The following is a 22,509-nucleotide window of genomic DNA, read 5'->3' as shown; positions in this document are numbered from 1 at the left end:
TCCCCTCGGCCTCTCCTCTGGCCTCCTGGGCCTGGGAGCCGTCAGTCTGTCATCGCACCGCAGCCGTCTTGACGAATAAGGTCACAGTAAACAGCACAGAGACCTGGAAACGAGGCTCTGCTCAGGCTGTGGGGGGCACTGGCTCATAGAGGAGCCGGCTGGCGCCAGGACGCTCGGACCCTGGCCTCGCCGAGCCTGCCCGCGAGTGACCACCTCCTGGTGTCACCTTTGGGGGGTCACACACTGGGGCTGGCGGGCAGATCAGCAAACGCTGACTCTGACAGGCGGGTCGACTGCTCCTGGTTGAGCCCTGGGGGAAGGAACCCCCCTCACACCACGCCCTGTGACACCAGGTGTCCCCTACGCACCAAGCGGCTCTCACACCCACAACCCGAGTCCACCCGACACCGCTGCAGCCCGCGTCGGATGGCACCCGGGAGGCAGGGGCTTGGCCCACCCTTGCTGCCCAGTGGCAGGATCCAGCTGGTGCCTCCCACCCGACTGCTGTGGGTGGGGACCCCAGCCCCTGGGGGTAGTGAGTTTGCGGGACGGTCAGGGAGATGCTGAGGCTCCCTGGCCCTTTCACAGAGGATGTGGGCACGCGGAGCGGCCGGCGGGAGAGGTGCACAGGGAGGTCCCACACAGGAGCTCTGTCCTGGCAGTGAGGGTGGGTCACCTTGACCACAGGAAGCTCTCTGAACACCACCATTCAGGGGTTTTTAAGGAGGCTTGTCCTGTGGCGTGATCAGTTACTAACCCCGTTTCCAGCCCCTCTGGTCCGGGAGAGCAGAGAGCGCTGTGTAGGGGCGGCCGGCTCCTGGCTTCGCTCAGGCCTTGGTTTATCCGTTTGGCGGTGCTGGGAATCGAACTCAGGGCAGGTCTGAGCTGCCTCCCTGGCCAGACCTTTGTTTATTTTGAGACAGGGCCTCATGAAGTTGCTGAGGCTGGCCTTGAACTTGCGATCCTCCTGCCTCAGCCTCCTGAGTAGCTGGATGACAGGCGTGGCCACTGTGCCCGGCTACAGTTGGTCTTTCTGTCTCGCCTCCCTCCAGGAGCCCCCTGAGGGTCACCTTATCAGAACTGAGACACTTGTATCTCCCAGGAATTCCAAGGGAGTAGGAGCTCTGGGCCGGGAACCAGGGTCAAAGACCAGACATTAGCACAAACCCTGTCCTCGCTCTTTACTGCCAGAGATGACCGTGGTGTCAGGCGCTCCGGGCAGGAGCCGGGCGAGACCAACACGTGTGCTTCTCCTTGTTTTCAGGCCTCGGCTGCGTCTGTGCCGGTGCCTGCACCAGCGTCCTGGTTAAGGGTGGTGACAGGGTGGTGGCAGGGTGATGTGGTGGTCAGGCTCCCACCTACAGGCTTGTGTGGTGGTCTCTGCTGGCCTGTGGGCCATTCGGTGGCCTGCTTGGTAAGGTGGGGTACACCTGTTCAAGGTCGGGGGCCCCTGGCTCAAGGTCATGTGAACAGCAGCCGTTGGCCAGCGGCTCAGGCCCATTCCGAGGCGATGTGCTCCGGACACATTCCAGGTCGCATCCCAGGCTGTCCCCTGCTTCCTGGGCCTGGTCGGGGTAGGGGTGGGGTTTGAGGCCTTAGGTGGACCAGAGTGGCCTCCAGAGGCCCAGAGGCGAGGTGCCCTCTTCCGCAGAGTTCGTGTGGGGTCAGGGGCCTTCTCACTGCCCCTGCTGGACCTCGTGTGGAGGGGCCGGGGGCCAGTGGAGGGGCAGTTCCAGCGCCCAGGGCAGAACGTCCCTCTGTTCAGCCACCTGGGGACAGAGGTGAGGCCAGGCACATCACGGTCTCCTTCCTGCCCACCAGCCCATGCCCCTGTCCTGCCGGAGCCCAGGCCTTCGTCCGCAGGGTGATGTTCTTGGTGGCCTCCTTCCCAGCCACTGTCCCGGGTTCCTTTTCCTGTGACACCTTCTGTGGGGAGTTTGTGTGACCTGGGGCAGCAGCGCCCGGGTGGGCTCCACGTGAGAGGGCAGGACAGAGCCCAGGCAGGGAGGCGGGAGCTGCCCGTGGACTTGCCTCTGAACGGCCCGCGGTTTCCTGGAGGCTGCATGGGTGTTCCGGAACATTCTGAAGCCTCAGATGGGAGCCTGCGGACGCACGACCCTGAGGAAGGGGCAGGTCACACTCCAGGTCACCGCAGAGCTGGGTGCTCCGAGTGGGGCCTCGCGGCTTGTCCTTCCCACCCATTTCCTGGGTTTGATTGGCTGCATGACACTGGGGTTTGTGGACAGGAAGTGGCATTTGCTGGAGTCACTGGGTGGCGCAGGCCAGGCCCGTGGAGCGCATGTGGGGTCCACCCGGCTGCGGGGCCTGAGGAAGCCCCGGAACCCGGCCCTCTCCCCCTGGGTCCCTGCTAATTGTGGTGCCTTGTGGGAGATTTAATCCTCTGCCACGTCTCCCCGGGCCCAAGAGGGAAAGTCCCAGAGGACATCCAGGTCCCCCCCACTCTGTGGGCAGCCCAGGGGGTCATTCTCAGAAGTCTGTCTGGGAAGATCGTATGTGTTACTTCCTCCCGTCCTTTTACAAGGAACCCTTGATCTTTCTTAAAAGCTGCTGAAGAGAAATGAAAATAGCAAGACAGCGAGCACTTATTGAGTACCTACTGTGTGCCGGGCAGGCAGCTACTGTGGAATCTACTCCTTCTTAGGAGTCCCCACCCCAGCGTCCCTCTCTCTGGAGTCTTCAGAAGGCAGCTTGTCTGTGACAGCTGGTGAAGAGCCCAGGGTGGACGGAGGGTCCCCTCGGGGCTCAGGCAGAAACACCGAGTGGGAAGGCAGAATTCACATTTCTCTGGTTTTTAGCAGGTTCTGTGACAGGGATGGGCCTCCATCAGAGGCCCCCCGGACCCCCCTGGTAGTCAGCACGCCCACCCTGACACAAGCTCCTCGAGGGGGGACCTTGTCCTCACCTCGTATCCGGGCTCCAGCGACGCCGGTGCGTAGTGGGGCACCGTGCACTCTGGGCGAGGCCTGCCATGGTCTCTGTGTGCCCTGAGCAGCCGGGGGACGCCCCACGGCCTCAGCTCTCTCCTGCTGGCGGGGCGAGGCTGAGACTTGGTCCTGGCCTGCGCACATGGTCGGGTGACGCGGTGGGTGACAGCCCGACTCCCTCTGAGGCCCCTCTAGGGCTGCATCGGGAGCCGGCCCTGCTCCTGCCCTCCTGAGGAACCTCAGCCAGGCGGGCGGCGGGGGACGGAGAGGCGTCCGGGTTCGGGGCCACGTCAATGCCCTAGATCAGATGGCCGGGCCCAGGTGTCCCAGAGGCCACCCGGCCTGCTGTTGTCCAGGCTGGTGCTCGCCACCCCTCCCCTCTGAAGCCTGCGTGGGGTCCTGCTGTGCCAGACCCTCTGTGCCGGAGAGTCGGGTCCCCCTGGCCCTGGCCTCTGCTTGGCTGACGTCGCAGATGCAGAGCCGCTGAGCTGTCCTGCCCTGTCCTTGGTGGTGTCCCTGGGAGCAGCGCTGGGGGCCGAGAATGTCCCCTCTGTGAGCCCACTCAGGCTGCTCAGCTCCGCAGGCCTCGGGGCCCTGGTGGCCCTTCCCAGTGGAGCGGTTCCGGGGCCTGGGTCAGCTGGGGGTGCCAGAGCTGCCAGGCCTCACCTCCGCCTGGGTGACCCTGGCGTGCCTCCTGGGCGTGGAGTAGAGTGGCTGCCAGGTGACTGGGGGCGCCTCCCTGCTGGCCCTGGCCTGGTGTGGCCTGGGCTTCCTGCCTGAAGCCCCTGCCCAGAGCCTCTGCCGCAGGACGGGGCCTCCGTGGGCAGCTGGCTCGCTCCCCGCTGAAGCAAACCTGGGCCTTGGCGGGCAGCGCAGCAGCACCACAGATGGCTGCCAGGGACGGGGCCCCGGGGCCTGGGGATGGCGCAGGCCTGTGCCCTGGGGAGGTTCTGGGCCTCGCCCGCCTGCCCTCTGTGGGCGTTGGCCTCCTCACGTCACGATGGGGCTGAGACGCTGCCGTGGCCCCCGACCCCCTGCGCAGGGCGAGCTCAGGGCCTGCTGCGATGCTGGCGCGAACACCCGCTGCACCGCGGGCTGGAGACGCCGTGCGGCCGCAGTGCTGACCCCAGGAACGTGTGTGTCCCTGGTTGCTGCGCTCACACGCTGGACTCTCCTCGGCTGAGCGTCGCCCTTCTCCTCGTTGACACCCGGGGCGAGGCTCTGTGCAGGGTTGGGGCTCGGCGCGGGTGAGGTGCCCCGTTCAGACTCGGCACCAAGAGTCCCGTGTTCCCGGGAGGCCGGGTGGGGAGGCTGGCCACGTCTGGGTGTCACTGCACAGGTGGCTGCAGAGCGCAGCCGAGGACCTGGCCTGTGGCTCAAGGACCCCTGCCGTGGGGATCACAGTCAGCGAGACCCGGTGTCCTCCTGGGTGCCTGGCCTGGTCTCCTGGTCAGCTGCTCTGCAGGCGCAGGTCTGTCTGGCCAGTGGTGGCTGTGAAGCCCAGGTGCCCAGTGCCCAGGACAGGAGGCTCGGGTGCACGCCTGGCTGACGGTGCTGCCCCCGCCCCCGCCTGCTCCCCTTTCCAGAAGCTTCTTTTGGTGAATGAGCCCTGGGACTGCTCCGCTTGGCTCCGTGTCTGTTTCTGGTGTTTGGTTTCTGTCGTCATGGAAACCGGGTGACAGTGTTCAGCCGAGTGTTGGCTGTTCCCTGTGCTTGACAACCTGGGGACGCGGCTGAGCTGTGGCCGCTGGGGCGAGGCCCGACCCCTGCCAGCCGGGCTCCTCCTGCTCGGCTGCCCCGTCCGGCCCTGGAGGGCGGCTGGAGTCCAGCTCAGCTCAGGTGCCCCCTAGCCAGGTTGGTCTCCGGTGGCTCGAGGTGGCCCTGCCTGCCTTCCCCTGGGCTGTGGGTCCTCCCGGGAGCATCCTGCCACCCGCTGGGAGCAGGTGGGAGAGCCGCGCTGTGGTCAGCAGGGCCTATCGCTGGCCGCCTTCCTCGCAGCCCCCTGGGGCCTCCTTGGGTTGCAAGTCATGGTGGTCGGTCCATATATGGCCATGTGTGCCCGCCTGCCCTGCCGACTCCCGCTGCCACCCGCCTGTCCCCAGAGCCCTGCAGCGTCCCTGACACCCTGCAGCCGCGCCCGCCAGTGAGTTGCGTGTTTTTCTTCTGGTTTTCAGCTGAGGTGACCCGGGCCAGCCTCGGTCCCCTCTGTGTGCGGGGGGGCGGGGGGTGGTGGTGGTGGTGGTGGTGTGATTTAATTTTAATTTTTGCAAGAAGGGACCCCGGACTGACCCTTTCCCAGGAAGGTGCGGGATGCTAGTGGGAGCACGATGTGGTCTCGTGCAGCCCAGGCCCAGGGGCAAGGGTCCTGGGTGCCTGGTGTGACATACCCCTGGTCCCGTCCTGCCCTTTAGCTGGCCGTCTTGGCCGGCGTCTGGCTTTTCTTCTCTGCCTCTGTCTTGTTCTGTGGAAGCTGCAGTCAGTGGGAGGCGCTGTGACTTGGGAAGGCCTAGGGCGAGTCCCGCTCCGTCACTTTCAGTGTCCGTTGTGCGCACTGCCCCCTGGTCCTGGTGCCCCGTTGTGCCTGTGAGATGGGGACATGGGTGTGGCTGATGTGAGCCAAGTTTTCTGCATCCTCCTAACAACTGTTACAGTTGAGGAAACTGAAGCCCAGAGAGATTAACTAACCTGCCTGAGGTCACACAGCAAACGGGTATGGTAGTCAGGAGTTCCCGGGATCACGGTTCTCTGGTCAGTGTCTCGATGTCCCAGGCTGTCCCCTGGGCCTTGCTGAGGACCAGGTGAGATGAGGGTGGTTCAGTTCCTCCTGTGCTCTGGCAGGGACCAGGTGCGTGTCAGAGGCCCCTTCCTTCTCCTGAGCTCTGCTGCTGGACCTTAGGGAAAGGCTTCTGTGGGGAGCAGGACCGGAGCCCGTCCGTCCATCCGGGAGCTCGCTCACGGGCCGACTTTGCCCTTGGAGCTTCCTTGCGGGCTCCTTGTAGGTGTGTGGGCCTCCCTCGAGGGGCTCCCTCGCACCCGAGCGGCCAGGAGATTGCACGTGGGGCCCGAGAGCGCCTCCTCCCCACCCTCTTCAGGGACAAGTCCATCGGTAACAGGCGTGAGGAGGTGACCCAGGCTCGGGCTCTTCCTGGGGCGGGAGGGACGCTCATGGGCCAGGCAGGACTTGCTGCCCTCTGGGTGCTCGGGGCCCTGAGGCCGTGGCGGTGTCTCCTGAAGGACTTGGCTGGTGCAGGAGCCGTGACGTCCCTGGGTTTAGGGGGACGCTCCAGCTTTGCTGCAGCCTCCGAGCTCGCTGCCCTGACCTGGGCAGAGGTGTCCTGGGCTCTGTCCTGGTCACCTCTTCCTAGGCCTCACCTCCTGACCCTGGCATTGGGGGTGACGTTTCTGATACGTGAACTTCAGGGACGCCCTGTGGCCCCTCTGGGAGAGACAGGGAGGTCCTGCGGCTCTCAGCCCCCGGGTGCTGTCCGGGGCCGGGACTCTGACTCTGGCTGGTGTTTTCTGACTTCGGTGCATGGACGCCATCCTCAGGGAAGAGCCGGTGGCCTGCGCACATATTTGAAAACGCCCGGCGGCTCCCGGGAACCCAGGGGGTCGTGGGGTGGAGGAGACGTCTGTGCTGGCTGGTCAGTGGGTCAGGGAGGTGCTCCTGAGAACAGAGACACAAAGGTCCAGGGCACGGGGCGGCTCATGGCGCGGCTCGTGGGGCACAGGTGTGGCTGGAAAGATGAGCAGTGAGCACCCTGGCTGCTCTCTGAGAGCCCACGCACGGCCGGCCGGGGGACAGCCGGCCGCCTCCCCCTCAGGCAGCCGCCACCTGCGGTGCTAAGCCACCCTGGGAAGCCCTGGGGGACACGTGGCTTCCCATCCTGCCCGGGGGACACTGTGCTGTTGATGCTGCACGTAAAAAAGACGCATTTCTGCCGATTTGCTCAGACGTCAATCTCCTGGCTCTGTGTCACGGGGCTGTGACCTGCAGCAGCCATGGGGACACTGTGGTTCTCCACTGTGTAGGTCAGCCCTGTCTTTCCTGCCATCAAGGTCTCTTCTGCCTGTGTGGCCCGGTCACGTCTGTTTCAATGACTGCTGTAGCGTCTCGGGTCTGCCTGGAGCAGCTGCCCCGGGAAGCAGAGAGCTGGGCCCTTGGGAAGGTGGGCAGGGGGCAGGGGGCAGGGGGCAGGAGGGCTCCCCTCCCCTCCCCTAAGGAAGCAGGTCCCCGTGGAGCCCGAGGGTTGAAACTGGCACCTCTTCTCCTACGGTGCTGGAGGGCAGAGGTCCCGGCTGGGTGACCGCAGCCCCTCCCTGGAGGCTCTGGGGGGCTCTGTGTCCCTGACCCTCCCTGCTCCCCGAGGTCCCTTCCGTGGGGCCAGGGGCCTCCTCTGTCGTCCCAGCCCCAGGGCCCACCCTTCCGTCTCCCTCTGCTTCTGTCCTGCTCCTGCTTCTCCGAGCCCTGCGTCCGCCCACCGCCCGGCCCACGGGCCACCCGCCTCCCGGCCACCCCGGGCCCTTCTTAACCACCGTGCTGGGCCCCTTGTGCCATGGAAGGCCCGGGCTCCTGGGATCAGGACATGGACATCTTTGCAGGGGGGGACACTGTCCAGCCTGCCACAGAGGCGAAAAAAGATGGAGAAGAAGTTCAGGGAGTTCCCGAGAGAGGCCCAGGAAGGGAGATCTGGGGGTTCAGGATCTCGCCAGGAGCCCTGGGCACGGGGCTGGGGGCCACGCGTCGCCCACACAGAGTGAGAGGAAGGGACCCTCCAGCAGCAGGGCAAGATGGCCTCCACCTGGGGGGCGCCGTGACAGGGAGGCGGTGCTGGGTGGCCACCCTGGTCAGGGCAGGGAGGGGCCTCGGCAGCCCTCTCCCCGTCCCTACCCTGGGGTTCCCTGCAGAGGTCCTGTGTCCATTTGGGATGGGTGGAGCTGTCCGTGCCGGGCAGGGCCGGATGGAATGTCCTGTGGTCTCTGTGCGTGTCTGAGTGGGGACAGAGCGGCCAGCACCTGGGCCGTGGCGGGGTCTCGCAGGCGGCTCTCCCCTGGCGGAGGGTTTGCTGTCCTCCCTGCTTGGCCGCCGCAGGCGCAGACCGGCCACTAGAGGGCGCCGTCCTCCGGCCTTTCCGACTCCTGCTCAGAGGCCCTTCCCAGGCAGGGGCTCCGCGGAGTCCATTTTTTTTAATTTACAGTTTTTTTCCGATCTAACGACTTAATCTCCTTATTTTCTCAGCAGAGCAGGCTCTGGACTTCCCTGGGCACCTGAGGACATGGCTGATCCGATTAATTAACAGGAGTCCCGCAGCTCCGGCCCCAGCACGGGCTCCTGCCCACGTCTCCCCACTGGCGCCGGCCTCTCCTGCTCCCGCAGTGGCTCAGAGGGGCCGTGACGGTGGCCTTGGCCTTTGGATGACCGTGGGCTCCCACCCTGACCCCCTCCTCCTCCCACACCCTTTCCCCTTCCTGTAACCTCGTGGCCGATTTCCGGGACCAGTGATTGAAATCGCTTTGAAGTCTCCCCACAGCGTGGCAGGGACGTGCCCGGGGTGGCCTCCCCTGGCCAAGGGAGCAGAGGGCTGCGCTGGAGGACCCTGGGCACAAAGATGCTCATGGCCAGATGAGGCTTCCTGGGCCTGGAGCCTGCGGTCGGGGGGAATGGGAGGCGGACGTGGGCTGTTGAGGGTGTGTCCAGTCACTGCTCCGAGGTGGGAGTGGACCACATGGCGCTCAGCCCCAGGAAGCCGCGCCTCCCCCAGGCGGTCACGCTGCCCGCGTCGTCTCCCCTCTGGGGTCTGAGGGACCGAGAGCCTCGAGGCCTCTGTGGCTCCCCAGGCCCTGGCTTCCCTCTCCTGGACAGCCACGGGTGCGTCTGCTGGGGACTTGGGACGCCCTGCTCTTTCTGGAATTGGTGCTAGGTGTGCTGTGCCGCTTGGCTGTCCAGGGCCATGCGGGGCTCTCTGTAGAGTTGCTGTTCTGTTGGGATCTGGCCCCGGGGCCTCCGGGGCCTTGGAGTCTGTGGTGGTGGCCAGTGGTAAACCCAGGCGACCCAGGCTTGGCCACGCCCACCTTGTGAGAAGCTTACACCCTGGGAGAGCGGGTGACGTTGGGCACAACCCTGGGAGATCAGGTGACCTTGGGCACGGCCCTGGAGAGCGGGTGACATTGGGCACGGCCCTGGAGAGTGGGTGACGTTGGGCACGGCCCTGGAGAGTGGGTGACATTGGGCACGGCTCTGGGAGAGCAGTGTTGGATGGGGCCACTCTGCACATGGCTGAGCTTTGGGACCTGGGACCAGCTTGGTTCCTCTCGGGGGAGCCCAGGTTGAGTGGGTGACCTTAATCACCTGCCCAGGGCTCACTGTGACACAGGTGGGAGCCCATGACAGGACAGCAGGGGCCGAGAGACCAGCCACTGGCTTCTTCTGCGCAGATGCCTTCCTATGCGTCCAGGTGGCCACTGAGTGATCCTTATTGGAGGGGGCGGAGGAGATGAGGCACCCCTGGTCTTTCCTGAGGACCGGTGCCACCCTGGACTGGGGTGGGGCACGTGGCACAAGTCACAGTGAACTTGTGCCTGTGGGGCCCTTGCAGCAGTTGCAGGACATGGTGCCCCTGGAGGGCCCAGGTTGAGCTGGTGGACGGTGGCCACGCTCTGCGGTAGGGTCGGGCATGTTCCGTCATCGTGAGCAGAAGGTGCTAGAAAGGTCGGCAGGGCCAGGTGGTGGGCAGTGCGTGAGGCTGTGGGGGTGGGTCGATTTGGGAGGCGGCAGGGGCCTGGAAGGGGCTGTTGGTAGAGGGGCGACTCCTTGGGCCTGTGGACTGGACGGGCGAGCCAGGAGGCCGCAGCTGCCCTCCCTCAGGTGTGACCACAGCTCAGCCCCTGAGGACCTTCCTGGCTTTCTGTCTGAATGACCACGTGACTGTCTGATCCCTGAAGCCCCAGCCCTGTTCAGTAGCGTCAGCCTCGCACCCCGGCCTCCACCTGCCCCCTCACCAGCACCCGGAGATCTCTTCTCCTTCTTCCCACAGACGGTTCATTTTTCTGTGGTTCTGACATTTTTTCTGATCCCCCAGGGGACAGAGGGGGGAGAAAAAGACTGTCTTTCGGGTCTGACCGCGGCCTCGGAGCCCCAGCTGCCTGTTTATCTTTGTACTGAAGCGACTCGTGGTGTTCAGACCGAGTTTCCGGGTTTGGGTGGCCTCTCTGTCCTGGTCGTCTTTCGGACGCCCCCAGGGCCGAGGGCTGCCTGTGCCCTTCAGTCCTCCTCACGGAGCAGACCCTCCCCTTGAGTCTGGAGGCCACCCTGCGTGGCCGCGTCACAGTAACTGGGCTCTTGGTGACCCACGACAGCCAGCTAATGGGGTCTTAATGGGGCCTCCTTCCACCGGGTCAGTGGCTGCGGTGGAGGCGCGAGGACAGAGCGTCACAGCCCGGCCCGGCCCGCTGAGGCTCCCCGCCCAGCGCCATCTCCCCGGGGTCACGTGCCCTTCACTCCTGCGTGTGTCCTGGAATCGCACCCTGGGCGCTTCTGTGGGGGGACGGGGACGGGGACGTGGAGGGCACCTGGCCCAGGGCAGGGAGGCGGGGCCCCTCGCTGCCCAGCGGGGGAGGAGTTTGTGATGGTCACATGCACAGGGGGTGGGCCTCCAGAGCTGGCCCGAGTCCCCCTGGGGGTATGAAGGGGGTTGAGCTTTCTGTCACCACGACAAAAACCCGAGGAAGTCCCCGGGAAGGAGGGAAGATTCACTCTGGGGAGCTGGCCGCAGGCTCCTTCATGGGGAGGCCCCACTCGGCCTGTCCTGCTGTGACCGGAGTGGAAGAATCCGCCCTGAGGTCAGCAGCCGCCTGACTGGCCTCTTGCCCAGGCCCTGCCTCAGGGCACAGCTGCCGGGGGACGGAGCCTCCGACACCTGAGCCAGGTGGACCTTCCAGGTCCAGTCCATGACGTGGGCGTGCGGAGAAGGTTTCCCAGACAAGTCTGGGGGTGGGCTGGGGGTGGAGGGCCCAGGTTGAGCTGGGGGCTGATGCAAGGTCAAGGGCAGCTCAGTGGGTGGGACGGCCGGGCACAGGTGTGGAGGAGTGGCCTGCAGGAGGGCCGGGGTCAGCTGTGTGGCAGGAGGATGTGGAGGTGCTGGACAGATGAGGGGCGGGGCTGCTCGTTAAGAGTCTCTGGGGACCACTGAGAAGGATGGGGTTTTATAGTGGAGCTGGTGGGCTCGAGGGGGTGCCCTGTACCAGGGAGTGGCATGGCCAGCCTTGAGGGTTGGAAAGACTCCTTCCATTTGCAAATGACAGTAAATCCAGCTCTAAGTGACTTAAGAACAGAGTACCCTGCGCACTTGACTGAAAGGCCCGGGTGGCGGGCCTCAGGTAAGGCTGGATCCAGCCCACGGGTTGTGTCACTGCACTCTGCTCTCTTCTTCTCTCGGCTCCTTTGACCTGGTGACTTTCATTCCAGGTTCTGTGAGGTGGTAAGATGGGGGACAACTGGACCCTGTATCCTTTCTGGGTGAAGGCCAGTGGGAAAGAAGCCTGGCCCATCCCACTCTCCAGTGACATCTCCGTGTAACTCCTTGCTCTAGCCAGGCCGTGCCCATCCTCGACTATGCTCCTGGGAGCATAGTGTGCCCCTGGCTCTGCCCTGAGGTGTCTGCGGCACCCTGTGGCTCCTGGGGCCTGGAGCGGCGGCAGGAGGGGCTGGTTCTCCTCAAGGGGAAGTCGGTTCTTGTTTGGTGGGAAGGCGAAGGGTTGCTGGGGGGGGAGACCAGTGGTGTCCAGGACAGTCCCCTGCAGAGGGGTGAGGCAGGGGGAGCCGGCGAGGGTGGGACAGGCTTGTGGGGCAGTGGCCATCCTGGTAGAGTGCTCCCACTGTCCCCAGGTAGGACTCGAGGTGTGGGGCCTCCTGAGCCCGTGGGTCCTTCTGTGTTCTGGGCTCTGACACTGTGTTGAGACCTGGGTTGTCACACGGGTCCTGGAGTCACATGTGACCAGAACCTGCAGTCACACGTGGTGAGCTGAGCCAGAGGCCTCCCCGCTGGGTCCTCCCTCCCCTGGTGGCTCTCTGTGTCCCCGGAGCCTGACTGCGCAGGAGAGGCCCGGCCTCCTTCTGGGCACCAGGTCGTTTCTGAGGCTGACCCACTCTGGGTCGTCCCCCAGGGAACAGGCCGCTGACTCCCTGGGCCCTGGCTGCACCCTGCGGGCGCCTGCGGAGCGTCCCTTTCCCCTCCTCCAGGTTCACTTCTGTTTCTCAAGGGACGCGAGTGACCCTGCCTGCCCCCACCTGCCACGCTTTCCCTGGGGCGCGGTCTGCCCTGTTGGTTGCAGCGCGCTCCTCCTTTCCTCTTTCTGCGTTTAGGCGCCTCCACGGAGAGAGGCAGCGTCGAGTTTGCTGGTTGGATCTTTAACATAAACACCGTCGGCCGCCACCTCAGTGGGTCCCGCACCCGCGACTTGACCAATTGTGGATCTAAACTATCTAGCTGGCACGGTGGCCACGCCTGGGGGGGGGGGCCTAAGCAGCTCAGTGAGGCCCTGTCTCTAAGTAAACACAAAACAGGGCTGGGGGTGGGCTCCGTGGTCGAGAGTCCCTGAGTTCCATCCCCAGAACCAAAAAAAAAAAGAAAAAAAGAAAGAAATTGACAGGAAAACCGCACCTGCACTGAACGTGACGCCGTTTTGGTGACCATTCTATAAATACTACAGCAGAACGACTATTCACGTGGCCTTTACATTGTGTTAGTTTCTTTTCTTTTTTGTGAACCAGGGATTGAACCCAGGTGCACTGAGCCACTGAGCCCCAGCCCCAGCCCCTTTTGTGTTTTATTTAGAGACAGGGTCTCGCTGAGTTGCTTTTGGCCTTGCTAAGTGCTGAGGCTGGCTTTGAACTTGCCATCCTCCTGCCTCAGCCTCCGAACTGCTGGGATCACAGGCGTGGCCACTGCACCCGGCTTGTGAGCTGTAAAGGTGTGGAGATGAATTAAAGCCCAGGAGAGGACGGGCCCAGGGTCTCTGCAGACGCTCCACTCCTCCGCCTGTGGGTCCTGAGCATCCAGATTCCGGTGTCCACGGGGGGCCTAGACCAACGCCCCCAGGGACTGCTGTGTCAGGCCTTCCTCACGGTGGCGCAGACCCCTGCTGATTCTGCACAGGCCTCTCTGGGGGGTGGAGGCAGGCTGTGGGGTGGAGGCCACTGGAGCAGCCTTCATTTGTGGGCCTTCGCAGTGCCTGTGCCGGGTGAGGCCGGGCCCGCCTTCGGCCAGGCTCTGTGAGATCTGAAGGTCACGCTGCCCGAAGCTTGCTGGCCCCCGATGAGGACGGTCTCTAGTGGGGTCAGTAGCGCCTGCTGCCTGGCTCGGGCGGCGCCCTGTTGAATCTCACTTTCTTTTTAGCCTCTAGACTTACTTTGTCCTGAGAAGTGGGAAGGGGAGGCCGTGTCCTTGGAAAAGCCCACAAACCAGACGCTGGGCCGAGCCGCCCCTCCGGCCTGGGACAGGAACGGTGCATTGTGTGGCCTCGTAGCGCGGTCACAAACTGAGATCACAGAGGGCTGAGTGCACACGGGGGCACCAAGCTCACCACGGGGACACCCGAGTGACGAGGCCGGAATGCACGGAGAGTGAGGAGGCTCTGCCATGGCGTCCTGCCACGGGGAACGTCCTCTCGCTCTTCTCCCCTGTCCGTGTCGAGGACAGCGGCTCCTCTGGCGGCTCTTGGCCCGTGGCCGTCCACCCTGGCTGGTGCACGTCATCGTCTGCTCCGTGGTCCTGGGAACCTGGAGATGAGCTTGGAGCTCCTGACCTCCCAGGAAGGCCCGGCGTCACAGGCCAAGGCCCTGGGGTGCATGAGGGGCTAGAAGTGGACCCCACAGCCTCCTCCCGTCACTCCTCCTTGGATGTCAGAAAAGATGGCCAGCAGTGTCCTGCCAGCCCTGAGTCTGCCGAGGGTTTCACTCTTATTTAGATTTTATTGGGTCTTATTTTAACTCCGCTGAGCAGCGAGATCTTTGCGTGGAGCACAGTGGGTTTATTTTTAGAACGGCTGTTAAGAAGACCTCCGCGGCTGATGAGTTTAATTATTCTGATAAATTATAACTTCTGAGCGCCCATGGAAGTGGAGAGTTCATAGAAAGCCCTTGTCCCCGGCAGAGGCCCGGCCAGCCCCCCAGCAGCAGTGCCCTGGGGTTCCTGCCTCTGCATGGGAACCAGAGGGGGGACTGGAGGGCAGACCAAAGGGGGGACTGGAGGGGGCTCTTCATCCCTGGCAGCTCCGAAGCCCGTTCCCTCTGAGGAGGATCAGAGCGGCTGTTTGGAGAGGGCTGCCCGAGCGTCCCTCGGTCCCCGTCGAGGTGGCTCTCTGCTCTTGCTCTTCAAGGTCGCCTTGTGATGGGGGGCAGGTGGGGAGCTGCAGGTTTTCCTCTTTGATCCTGGCTCAGCCGGGGCCCCCTGAAGTCTCTGCCCATGATCTTTTGTTCTCTGTGAAGCCAAGAAGGGTATATATGGCACAGAAGGTCCCCGTAGGTGGCAGAGCGTGACACAGTTACAAAGATGCCGGAGACGGAGTCATCGCTGCTCTGGCCCCCGCGGGCCTGCGGCCACCCCGCCCAGCACCACCTCAGCCCCGAGACCCTCGCACCCATCTCTGCAGGGCCAGGTCGTGGTCCCCGGCCGCCTGGTCCCCACTCCCCCAGCCAGCCCAGCCGCGGCCAGGGTCCTGATAACGTTGAAAGGAGGAAATAAAAGGAAAGAAAGAAGCCGCGGAAGCCTTTTTTGGGAAGAGCCTGGGTATAAATATATAAATAAAAGGGACCAAGGAGAGGAGCCAAAGAGATCAAAGTCGGACCCTGCGGGGGCCCGAGTGTCCATGGGGCTCTCCACCGGCCTCCAGGGGCCGCTCCAGGGCTCGACCCCTTCCTCTTTATGCCCCTGTGACTCCCATAGGCAGGGGGTTGGCGGGGGGTGGCAGGGGGCTTCCTGCCATCTGTCCAGTCTGGGTGGAGCCTCGGGGCTCTAGAGGCAGGCGCCCGCCCTGGCGCAGGCCGAGGGGAGGGCTGGTGGGGAGCAGGAGGCCCGCGCTCCCCTCCTTCCATCTGTGACCTCTCTCAGGTACCTCAGGTCCCATCCACCGTGGAAACGGGGCTCACTCAGGGCGACAGCTCCCCCAGCCTGCCTTCCATCTTCTGTGCCTGTTATTCTGCAACTTCTCCAAAATATGCTGACCTACTGTGTGCAGGAGCTGAGCCAGCACTGGCCGGGGGAGGGTCCAGGAAAGAGGTGGCTACAGCTCTGGGTGGCACGAGCTGGGCAGAAGTGGCCTGGGGTAGGAGGGGCGCCCAGGAGGGCTCCCTGTAGGAGGTGGCTGTGAGCCGAGGCCTGACGCAGGGTAGGCTCAAGGACTGAGGGGGGGGCGTGAGGGCACCATCAGCGAGGGGTGGGCGGGTCCTGGCTCTGGGCTCACGTGTAGCAGAGGGCTTCGGCTGGGCACCAGGCACCCCCCCACACCTGTCGGGAGGTGAGGCTGATGGACGGCATGGGAGGTGCACGTAGTAGGTGCTCAGGAGCACCAGCGGTCCTTCGTCCACTCCCACTGCTGGACAGGTGCTGTCACCTGAGACTGCAGCTGACCCTGGTGTCCCTGGGTCTGAGTTACTTGTTGGTGCTGTGCGTTGGGAGATTCCACACCAAACCCACCATCCAGCTTTGCCTGGAGACTCGAAGACCTGGGGTGGAGCCCGGTCGTCCCACCTGCCATCCTTGGCTGGACCAGGGAGGTGGACTCCAAGGTGACGGTGATGTGCAGATGGGGCTCTTGTCCCAGTAGAGCTTCCGGCCCCTGGCTCTCCTTCTGTCCTCTCTCCTTCTTCCCAGTCCCCTCTCCCTCCTCCCTGTCCCTCTCCCTCCTCCTTGTCTTCTCTCCTTCCCAGTCCCCTCTCCCTCCTCCCTGTCCCTCTCCCTCCTTCCTGTCCCATCTCCCTCCTCCCTGTCCCATCTCCCTCCTCCCTGTCCCTCTCCCTCCTCCCTGTCCCTCTCCCTCCTCCTTGTCTTCTCTCCTTCTTCCCAGTCCCCTCTCCCTCCTCCCTGTCCCTCTCCCTCCTCCTTGTCTTCTCTCCTTCTTCCCAGTCCCCTCTCCCTCCTCCCTGTCCCCTCTCCCTCCTCCCTCTCCCTCTCCCTCCTCCCTGTCCTTCTCCCTCCTCCCTCTCCCGTCTCCTTCCTCCCTGTCCCCTCCCTCCTCCCTGTCCCCTCTCCCTCCTCCCTGTCCCTCTCCCTCCTCCCTGTCCCTCTCCCTCCTCCTTGTCTTCTCTCCTTCTTCCCAGTCCCCTCTCCCTCCTCCCTGTCCCCTCTCCCTCCTTCCTGTCCCATCTCCCTCCTCCCTGTCCCATCTCCCTCCTCACTGTCCCTCTCCCTCCTCCTTGTCTTCTCTCCTTCTTCCCAGTCCCCTCTCCCTCCTCCCTGTCCCCTCTCCCTCCTTCCTGTCCCCTCTCCCTCCTCCCTGTCCCATCTCCCTCCTCCCTCTCCCTCTCCCTCCTCCCTGTCCTTCTCCCTCCTCCCTCTCCCATCTCCTTCCTCCCTGTCCCCTCCCTCCTCCCTGTCCCCTCTCCCTCCTCCCTGTCCCTCTCCCTCCTCCCTGTCCCCTCTCCCTCCTCCCTGTCCTCCCTCCTCCCTCCTCCCTGTCCTCCCTCCTCCCTGTCCCCTCTCCCTCTCCCTCCTCCCTGTCCTCCCTCGTCCCTGTCCCCTCTCCCTCCTCCCTCTCCCTCTCCCTCCTCCCTGTCCTTCTCCCTCCTCCCTGTCCTCTCTCCCTCCTCCCTCTCCCTCTCCCTCCTCCCTGTCCCCTCTCCCTCCTCCCTGTCCCTGTCCCTCTCCCTCCTCCCTGTCCCTGTCCCTCCTTCTTGTCCCCTCTCCCTCCTCCTTGTCCTCTTTCCCTCCTCCCTCTCCCTCTCCCTCCTCCTCTCTCTCCTCCATGTCCCTCTCCCTCCTCCCTGTCCTCTCTCCCTCCTCCCTCTCCCTCTCCCTCCTCCCTCCTCCCTGTGCCCTCCCCCTCCTCTCTCCCCCTCTCCTCCATGTCCCTCTCCCTCCTCCCTGTCCTCTCTCCCTCCTCCCTCCCCCTCTCCCTCCCGTCCTGGTACCTCTCCACCGTCCCTCCCTGGCTGCCCACTGACCCCAGCGTTGGCTCTGCAGGGAGCCCTGGTGCAGCGGAGCCTCTGGGGCCTCTGTCCTGGCTGGTGTGGGGTTTCCGTGGACACTCAGGAGGACAGGCCAGAGGAAGGACTTGGCCATTCCCCCTTAATCAGGGCCCTCATGAAGTCGCGTCCATCCCTGACACCGGCTGCAGGCTCGGCTGGGCGGGGACTGTGCCCGCTCCCTGGCTGCGCCCGTCCTTCTCCGTGACCCAGGACAGCTGGCACCCCTCTGTGGGGTACTGTCTTTCTGACAAATGGACCATTACTTTAAGTCCCAACCACTCCTGGCTCACGGGGAAGCCGGACGGGCAGGGCCAGCCCTGGGCCGGGGGAGCCTCCTTCCAAAGGTTGGCTGGGTCCTTGGAAGGCCGTTCGGAGGGACGCTGCGTCAGTGATGGGGCCTGTCCCCTGGAAACCCCAGGCGTGGCGGGCGGCAGGCTGGAGGACCCTCCGGGAGCGGCTCTGCGTTGTGACCCTGGTGCTCCACAGAGGTCCCGCTTTGGCAGTTGCTGCCTCCTCCAGGAAGCCTCCCTGGCTCTCCCACGAAGTCACCTCCTCGCCTCCCCGTCCCTGTCTGTGGTGTCCTGGGGCCACGTCAGGGAGCCCTGTCCACAGCTGTGCCTGCCACCGTGGACTGCGTTTCCAGCCGTGTGCGGGGACCGTCCTGTTCCTCACACCTCTGTGGGTGGTACTCCTGCCACCCGCGCCCGTTGGACCTGGGGCTTGGCCAGGTGCGGGGACTCTCCTGGGGCGGCCAGTGCAGGCTGGCGCATGCCGTGGGCCGGGGTCTGCGCTGTCCTCCCCCCACCCTTTCCCTCAGGGCGTCCTGCAGACCAGGCCCCGGGCGTGCGGCTGACCAGGGTGGGAGTGCATTTCTCCTCCAGAAGGTCACGGGCGCCCTGGTTCAAGGACAGCGTGGCCCTGGTTCAAGGTCGGCGTGGAGACGTCTCTGCCCTCACCTGGCCTGCTCCTGTGCTGCAGAAGCCGACTCCCTCCTCCCTGTGTGTGGAGCTGGGGACCGACGGCCTGCAGCAAGCCCTGGGGACCGAGAGGACCTGTGGCCCCTCCTGGCGGCTCTCGCGGCTCCCTTGTGCCCAAGGGCCCGCCTCCAAGACCTTATTCTAAGGAAACCTTGGTCTTCTGTTCTTCCCGTCGGCATGACCATTACACTGGCCTCGGATGGAGGGGACCTTCCTGGCCTCCTCTGTCCCCTTCTGTGACACCAGCTGGGGATCTGGGTCCGAGGAGCCCATGGTCCCCTGCAGACCCCCATTCACCTCGCTGCAAACATGGGGGTCTCTGCCGTCTGAGACCCTGAGAGTCACACGTCCTTTGTATCTAATCCTGTAGTGGAAACACTGATAAACTGGTCTTTCCCACTGGCCTGGGGCCGTGGGGGCTCGCGGCATCTCTAGGAAGGGGCGGCGGGGACACTGCAGACCCCGGATGTTCGCCCCGTGGCTACCCGGGACTCACCACGGCAGCTTCCTGCTCAGAGCTCTGGCGAGGACTTGGGGGTCCAAGGGGCCAGCGCCCGGGTCTGCTCAGGATGCCGCGGGGTCTGTGCCCGCGGGGCCGGGCACAGGTCGCCTCCAGACTGCAGTGTCGGCAACCCCGGGAGCGGCCCCTTTAGGTACTTGATAAAATATGTGACGCCTGCCTTCCCGACTCTGATGGGTGCTGGGGACAGAGCGCGGGGGGCCTTGGCCTGGAGCCAGAGGTGCCACTGAGCCGTCCAGCCCCGAGCGTTCCGAATGCCCCGTGCGGGGCATCAAGTTGCGCCCATCCTGGTGCCGTCACCGCCATCCTCCTCCAGGACTGTTCCGTCTTCCCAAACTGAGATTCTGTGCCGTCCAAGAGGAGCCCGTGTGGGCACCTGCCCCAGCCCCTGGCAGCACCCTCTGTTCCATCTTGGGTCTCCTCATGGGCCTCACGTGGGGGGACTCCGGCCACAGCATCTGTCTTGTGCCTGGGTTATGTTCCACTGGGCATCGTGTCCTCGAGGCACACCCTGTAGTGGCTGGTGTCGGGATCCCCTCCTTTTCAAGGCTTAATAGTACTCCTGTGTGGGGATCCCCTGCACCTTGCTCACTTGCGTCTGTCTGCACCCTTGGGCCATCCTCACATGCTGTTGTGAATCGTGCTGCTGGGGACGGGGGTGTAGGATGGGCACTTCCCAAAAGCCAAGTGTCCGGGCCTGTGCTGACGTTAGAGGGGTGTGCGGTTCCGCTGCTGTCATCCCTGCGAGGGGCGGAGGGTGGGTCCCCAGGGCTGATGTTCAACCCCAGGGCTGCAAACCCCCCAGGTATCCCGTTTCCCAATCCCAAAGAAAGACCCGGAGAGCGCCTCGGGGAGATCTGGGGGCTCCCCTCCCCGCACACTCCTGGGCGGACACCGGGAGGCCAGCAGCCCGCGAGGTGTGCTGGTGCCTTCCTCCCCTCACGGCTGGGGCTCTGCTGTGGTCCTCACCTGGACGCTGGGCGCCGGGCAGTGGCGGCCTCTCTGGTTCCCCCCGTGGCACGTCTTCAGAGGCCCCTCCCTGCTGCCGGCTTTCCCAGGCCGGAGCCGTGTCTGCCCCACGGGGGGCCCACAGGGGGCCTGCAGCCTGGCGCGGCCTGGCCCTTGGCTGGGACCTGACGCCCACCATGTCCTGCAGCCCAGGAGGGTTGGGGGCTGGGCATTTTGACAGTTTTATCTGAAAGTGCTGGTGGGACTGGCTTGGGGTCCTGTGCTGGCCAGGGCAGGGGCCCCAGAGCCATCATCCCAGGGTCACCTGTCACCGGTTGCTGGGAGGCGGGAGCTCAGTCTCCAGGTCTGAGAGGCTCGAGGTCTGAGGCAGGGGCTCTTACTCTGGCTACGCTCCTTCAAGGAGCAGGGGCCTTGGGCAGAGTGGCCGGCGCTGTCCCTGGAGGCGGTCAGTGGAGAAGACCAGCTTGTGATGTGAGATGAGGGACTCCAGGATCCCAGAGGTTCTCTGCTGTAAAGATGGCGGGTGCCCAGACTGCACCCCACGCCCCCCGATTCCGGGTCTTGGGCTTGAGTCTGCCATCCAAAGTGCAGCTGGGGTGACGGCCATGGTTGGACCGTGGAAGAACGTGCTGTCATCTGGCGGCACAGCACAGGGCCCTCCAAGTGGGGACGGGGACGGCTCTGCCTCCAGGAGCCCTGATGCCGCTGTCCAAGCGCTGCCCCAGCAGCTCCGGGCAGGTCCAGAAGCCCCTGGAAACATCTGGAAGCATCCAGAAGCTTCTGTGCTTTAGTCACGGGCTCCAGGGAGCAGCCAACACAGACTGGCCTGGCTCGGTGGCAGCTGGGAGCTGACCGGTGTGGGGAGAGTGCTGGACGTGTCTGGGTTGGGACGTTCTCCCTCGGACACCGTGGGCCCCGTGGGAGCACTGGCTGATGTTGGTGGTGGGTCGGCCAGCTCCCCTCCCCTCCACGGTCGGTGCCGGGGCCGTGCTGGTCCATTCCTGCTGACCAGGCCTTTCTTTCCGTTTTCCCTCAACAGTGAGTGACCTGCAGGAAGAAGGCAAAAGTGCCATCAACTCTCCGATGCACCCAGCCTCGGTGGATATTCACCCTGAAGACACGCAGCTAGGTACGGGGGTCTCCGCTGCGGGCGGGGGTGTCCTGGCCTGGAAGCGGCCTGGGTGGGTAGCTCTGGCCTCGGTCAGACTCCCCGAGGGCTGTGGCTGTCCTTGCCACAGGCTGGTGCGTTTGTCTTTCCACACTCGGGAGGGATTCGGGGACTGCGTGGCCTCAGCTGCGTCCTCCCGCCTGACCTCACCGAGGACCTCTGGTCTCACCTGGAGCCCTGACCGTGGCAGCCCTGTGCCCATCTTAATTGCTGGCATCTAACCAGTGGCTCTCTTGACGCTCAGGTCCCACGTCACACAGCAGACGATAGAGAAGCCCTGGGTTTAAAGGGGCCATCAAGGAGTCGGTTCAAGTGCAGGGGCACTGGGTGGTCAGCTGCGTGCTGGGCTGGGCCCCGAGTGTGGGTGTCGGAGCAAAGGCCCTGAGGAGAGCCGCGGAGAGGAGGCGCTGTGGCAGGGGGTCTCTGGGCCGAGTCAGGACACGTTCCCTGGGTGGGAGCTCCCTTGGCAAGGTCCTGGGCAGAGGCTGTGACGTGTACCCAGGTGGCCCAGGACAAGGTGACACGGTGTCCCAGGTGCAGTTTGAGGTGTCCCTCCTTTCCTGTGTCTTGGGTCAGGTGGCTGCATCTGACGTGTGGTAGACTCACGCCTGGTGTCTCCGATGGGCCCTGGGAGTCCACCTGTCCCCGTGTCCCTGGGGTAAGCACAGAGAGGTCACTTTCCTCCTGTGCCGTGGCGCTGCGGCTGGCTGGGCAGCACGTACGCGGGGACCCCTCGTCCTCAGCATTTGTACCCACGAGGGAGGGACCCAGGTGGGCTGCAGCTGGAGCCCCCTCTCTGTGTGGAGTCCAGGTCGGAGTCGAGGTCGGGGTCGGGGGTCCACAGGGAAGAGCAAGCCCCCAGCTTTCTGCCCCCTCTTCCCATTAGGTTTATTCACTTTCAGGGGTGGTGAAGCCCTGCAGGGCCACCGGGCAGGGCCACTGGGCAGTGCCAGGCCTCACGGGGGAGGGAGCGAGGGGAGAGCCTTGGTGGCTTTCTGAGCATTGCTGGGCGGGGCGGGCCGGTGGCTGGGCTGTTGGAATCATTCCGTGGGCCCTGGGGCTGCGGGCGTCTTGAGTTCTCTGCCACCAGCCGGGGTGGCCTGGAGGGGACCTGGAGGGGGGCCTGGAGGGTAACCTGGAGGGGGGCCTGGAGGGGGGCCTGGAGGGTAACCTGGAGGGGGGCCTGGAGGGGGGCCTGGAGGGTAACCTGGAGGGGGGCCTGGAGGGGATCTGGAGGGGGGCCTGGACGGGGACCTGGAGGGGGGCCTGGAGGGGGGCCTGGAGGGTAACCTGGAGGGGGGCCTGGAGGGGGGCCTGGAGGGTAACCTGGAGGGGGGCCTGGAGGGGGGCCTGGAGGGTAACCTGGAGGGGGGCCTGGAGGGGGGCCTGGAGGGGGATCTGGAGGGGGGCCTGGAGGGGGGCCTGGAGGGTAACCTGGAGGGGGGCCTGGAGGGGGGCCTGGAGGGGGGCCTGGAGGGGTGGCCTGGAGGGGGGCCTGGAGCGGGACCTGGAGGGGGGCCTGGAGGGGGTCCTGGAGGGGTCCTGGAGGGGTGGCCTGGAGGGGGGCCTGGAGGGTTGGCCTGGAGGGGGGCCTGGAGGGGGGCCTGGAGGGGGTCCTGGAGGGGTCCTGGAGGGGTGGCCTGGAGGGGGGCCTGGAGGGGGGCCTGGAGGGTTGGCCTGGAGGGTTGGCCTGGAGGGGGGTCTGGAGGGGGGCCTGGAGGGGGGCCTGGAGGGGGGTCTGGAGGGTT

General features: G+C 65.0%; 1 protein-coding gene across 5 annotated transcripts in view; it reads left to right on the top strand.

Moving 5' to 3' along the window:
• Parvb (parvin beta) overlaps positions 1 to 22,509 on the top strand; it is a 78,895-nt gene that overhangs the window by 19,493 nt on the left and 36,893 nt on the right. For 4 of the 5 annotated variants that reach the window (XM_071609405.1, XM_071609402.1, XM_071609406.1 and 1 more), the window contains exon 2: positions 20,633 to 20,722. In XM_071609405.1, coding sequence (XP_071465506.1) covers positions 20,633 to 20,722 — 90 coding nt within the window. Of the gene's footprint in view, positions 1 to 5,000; positions 5,089 to 20,632; positions 20,723 to 22,509 lie in introns of those variants that run through there. The other variant, XM_071609404.1, reaches the window with a different exon arrangement.

The sequence above is a fragment of the Marmota flaviventris genome, chromosome 3, assembly GCF_047511675.1.
Source record: "Marmota flaviventris isolate mMarFla1 chromosome 3, mMarFla1.hap1, whole genome shotgun sequence".
Taxonomy (NCBI): domain Eukaryota; kingdom Metazoa; phylum Chordata; class Mammalia; order Rodentia; family Sciuridae; genus Marmota; species Marmota flaviventris.
Note: the sequence above shows the minus strand (reverse complement) of the source record. Positions and strands in the feature narration are given on the sequence as shown.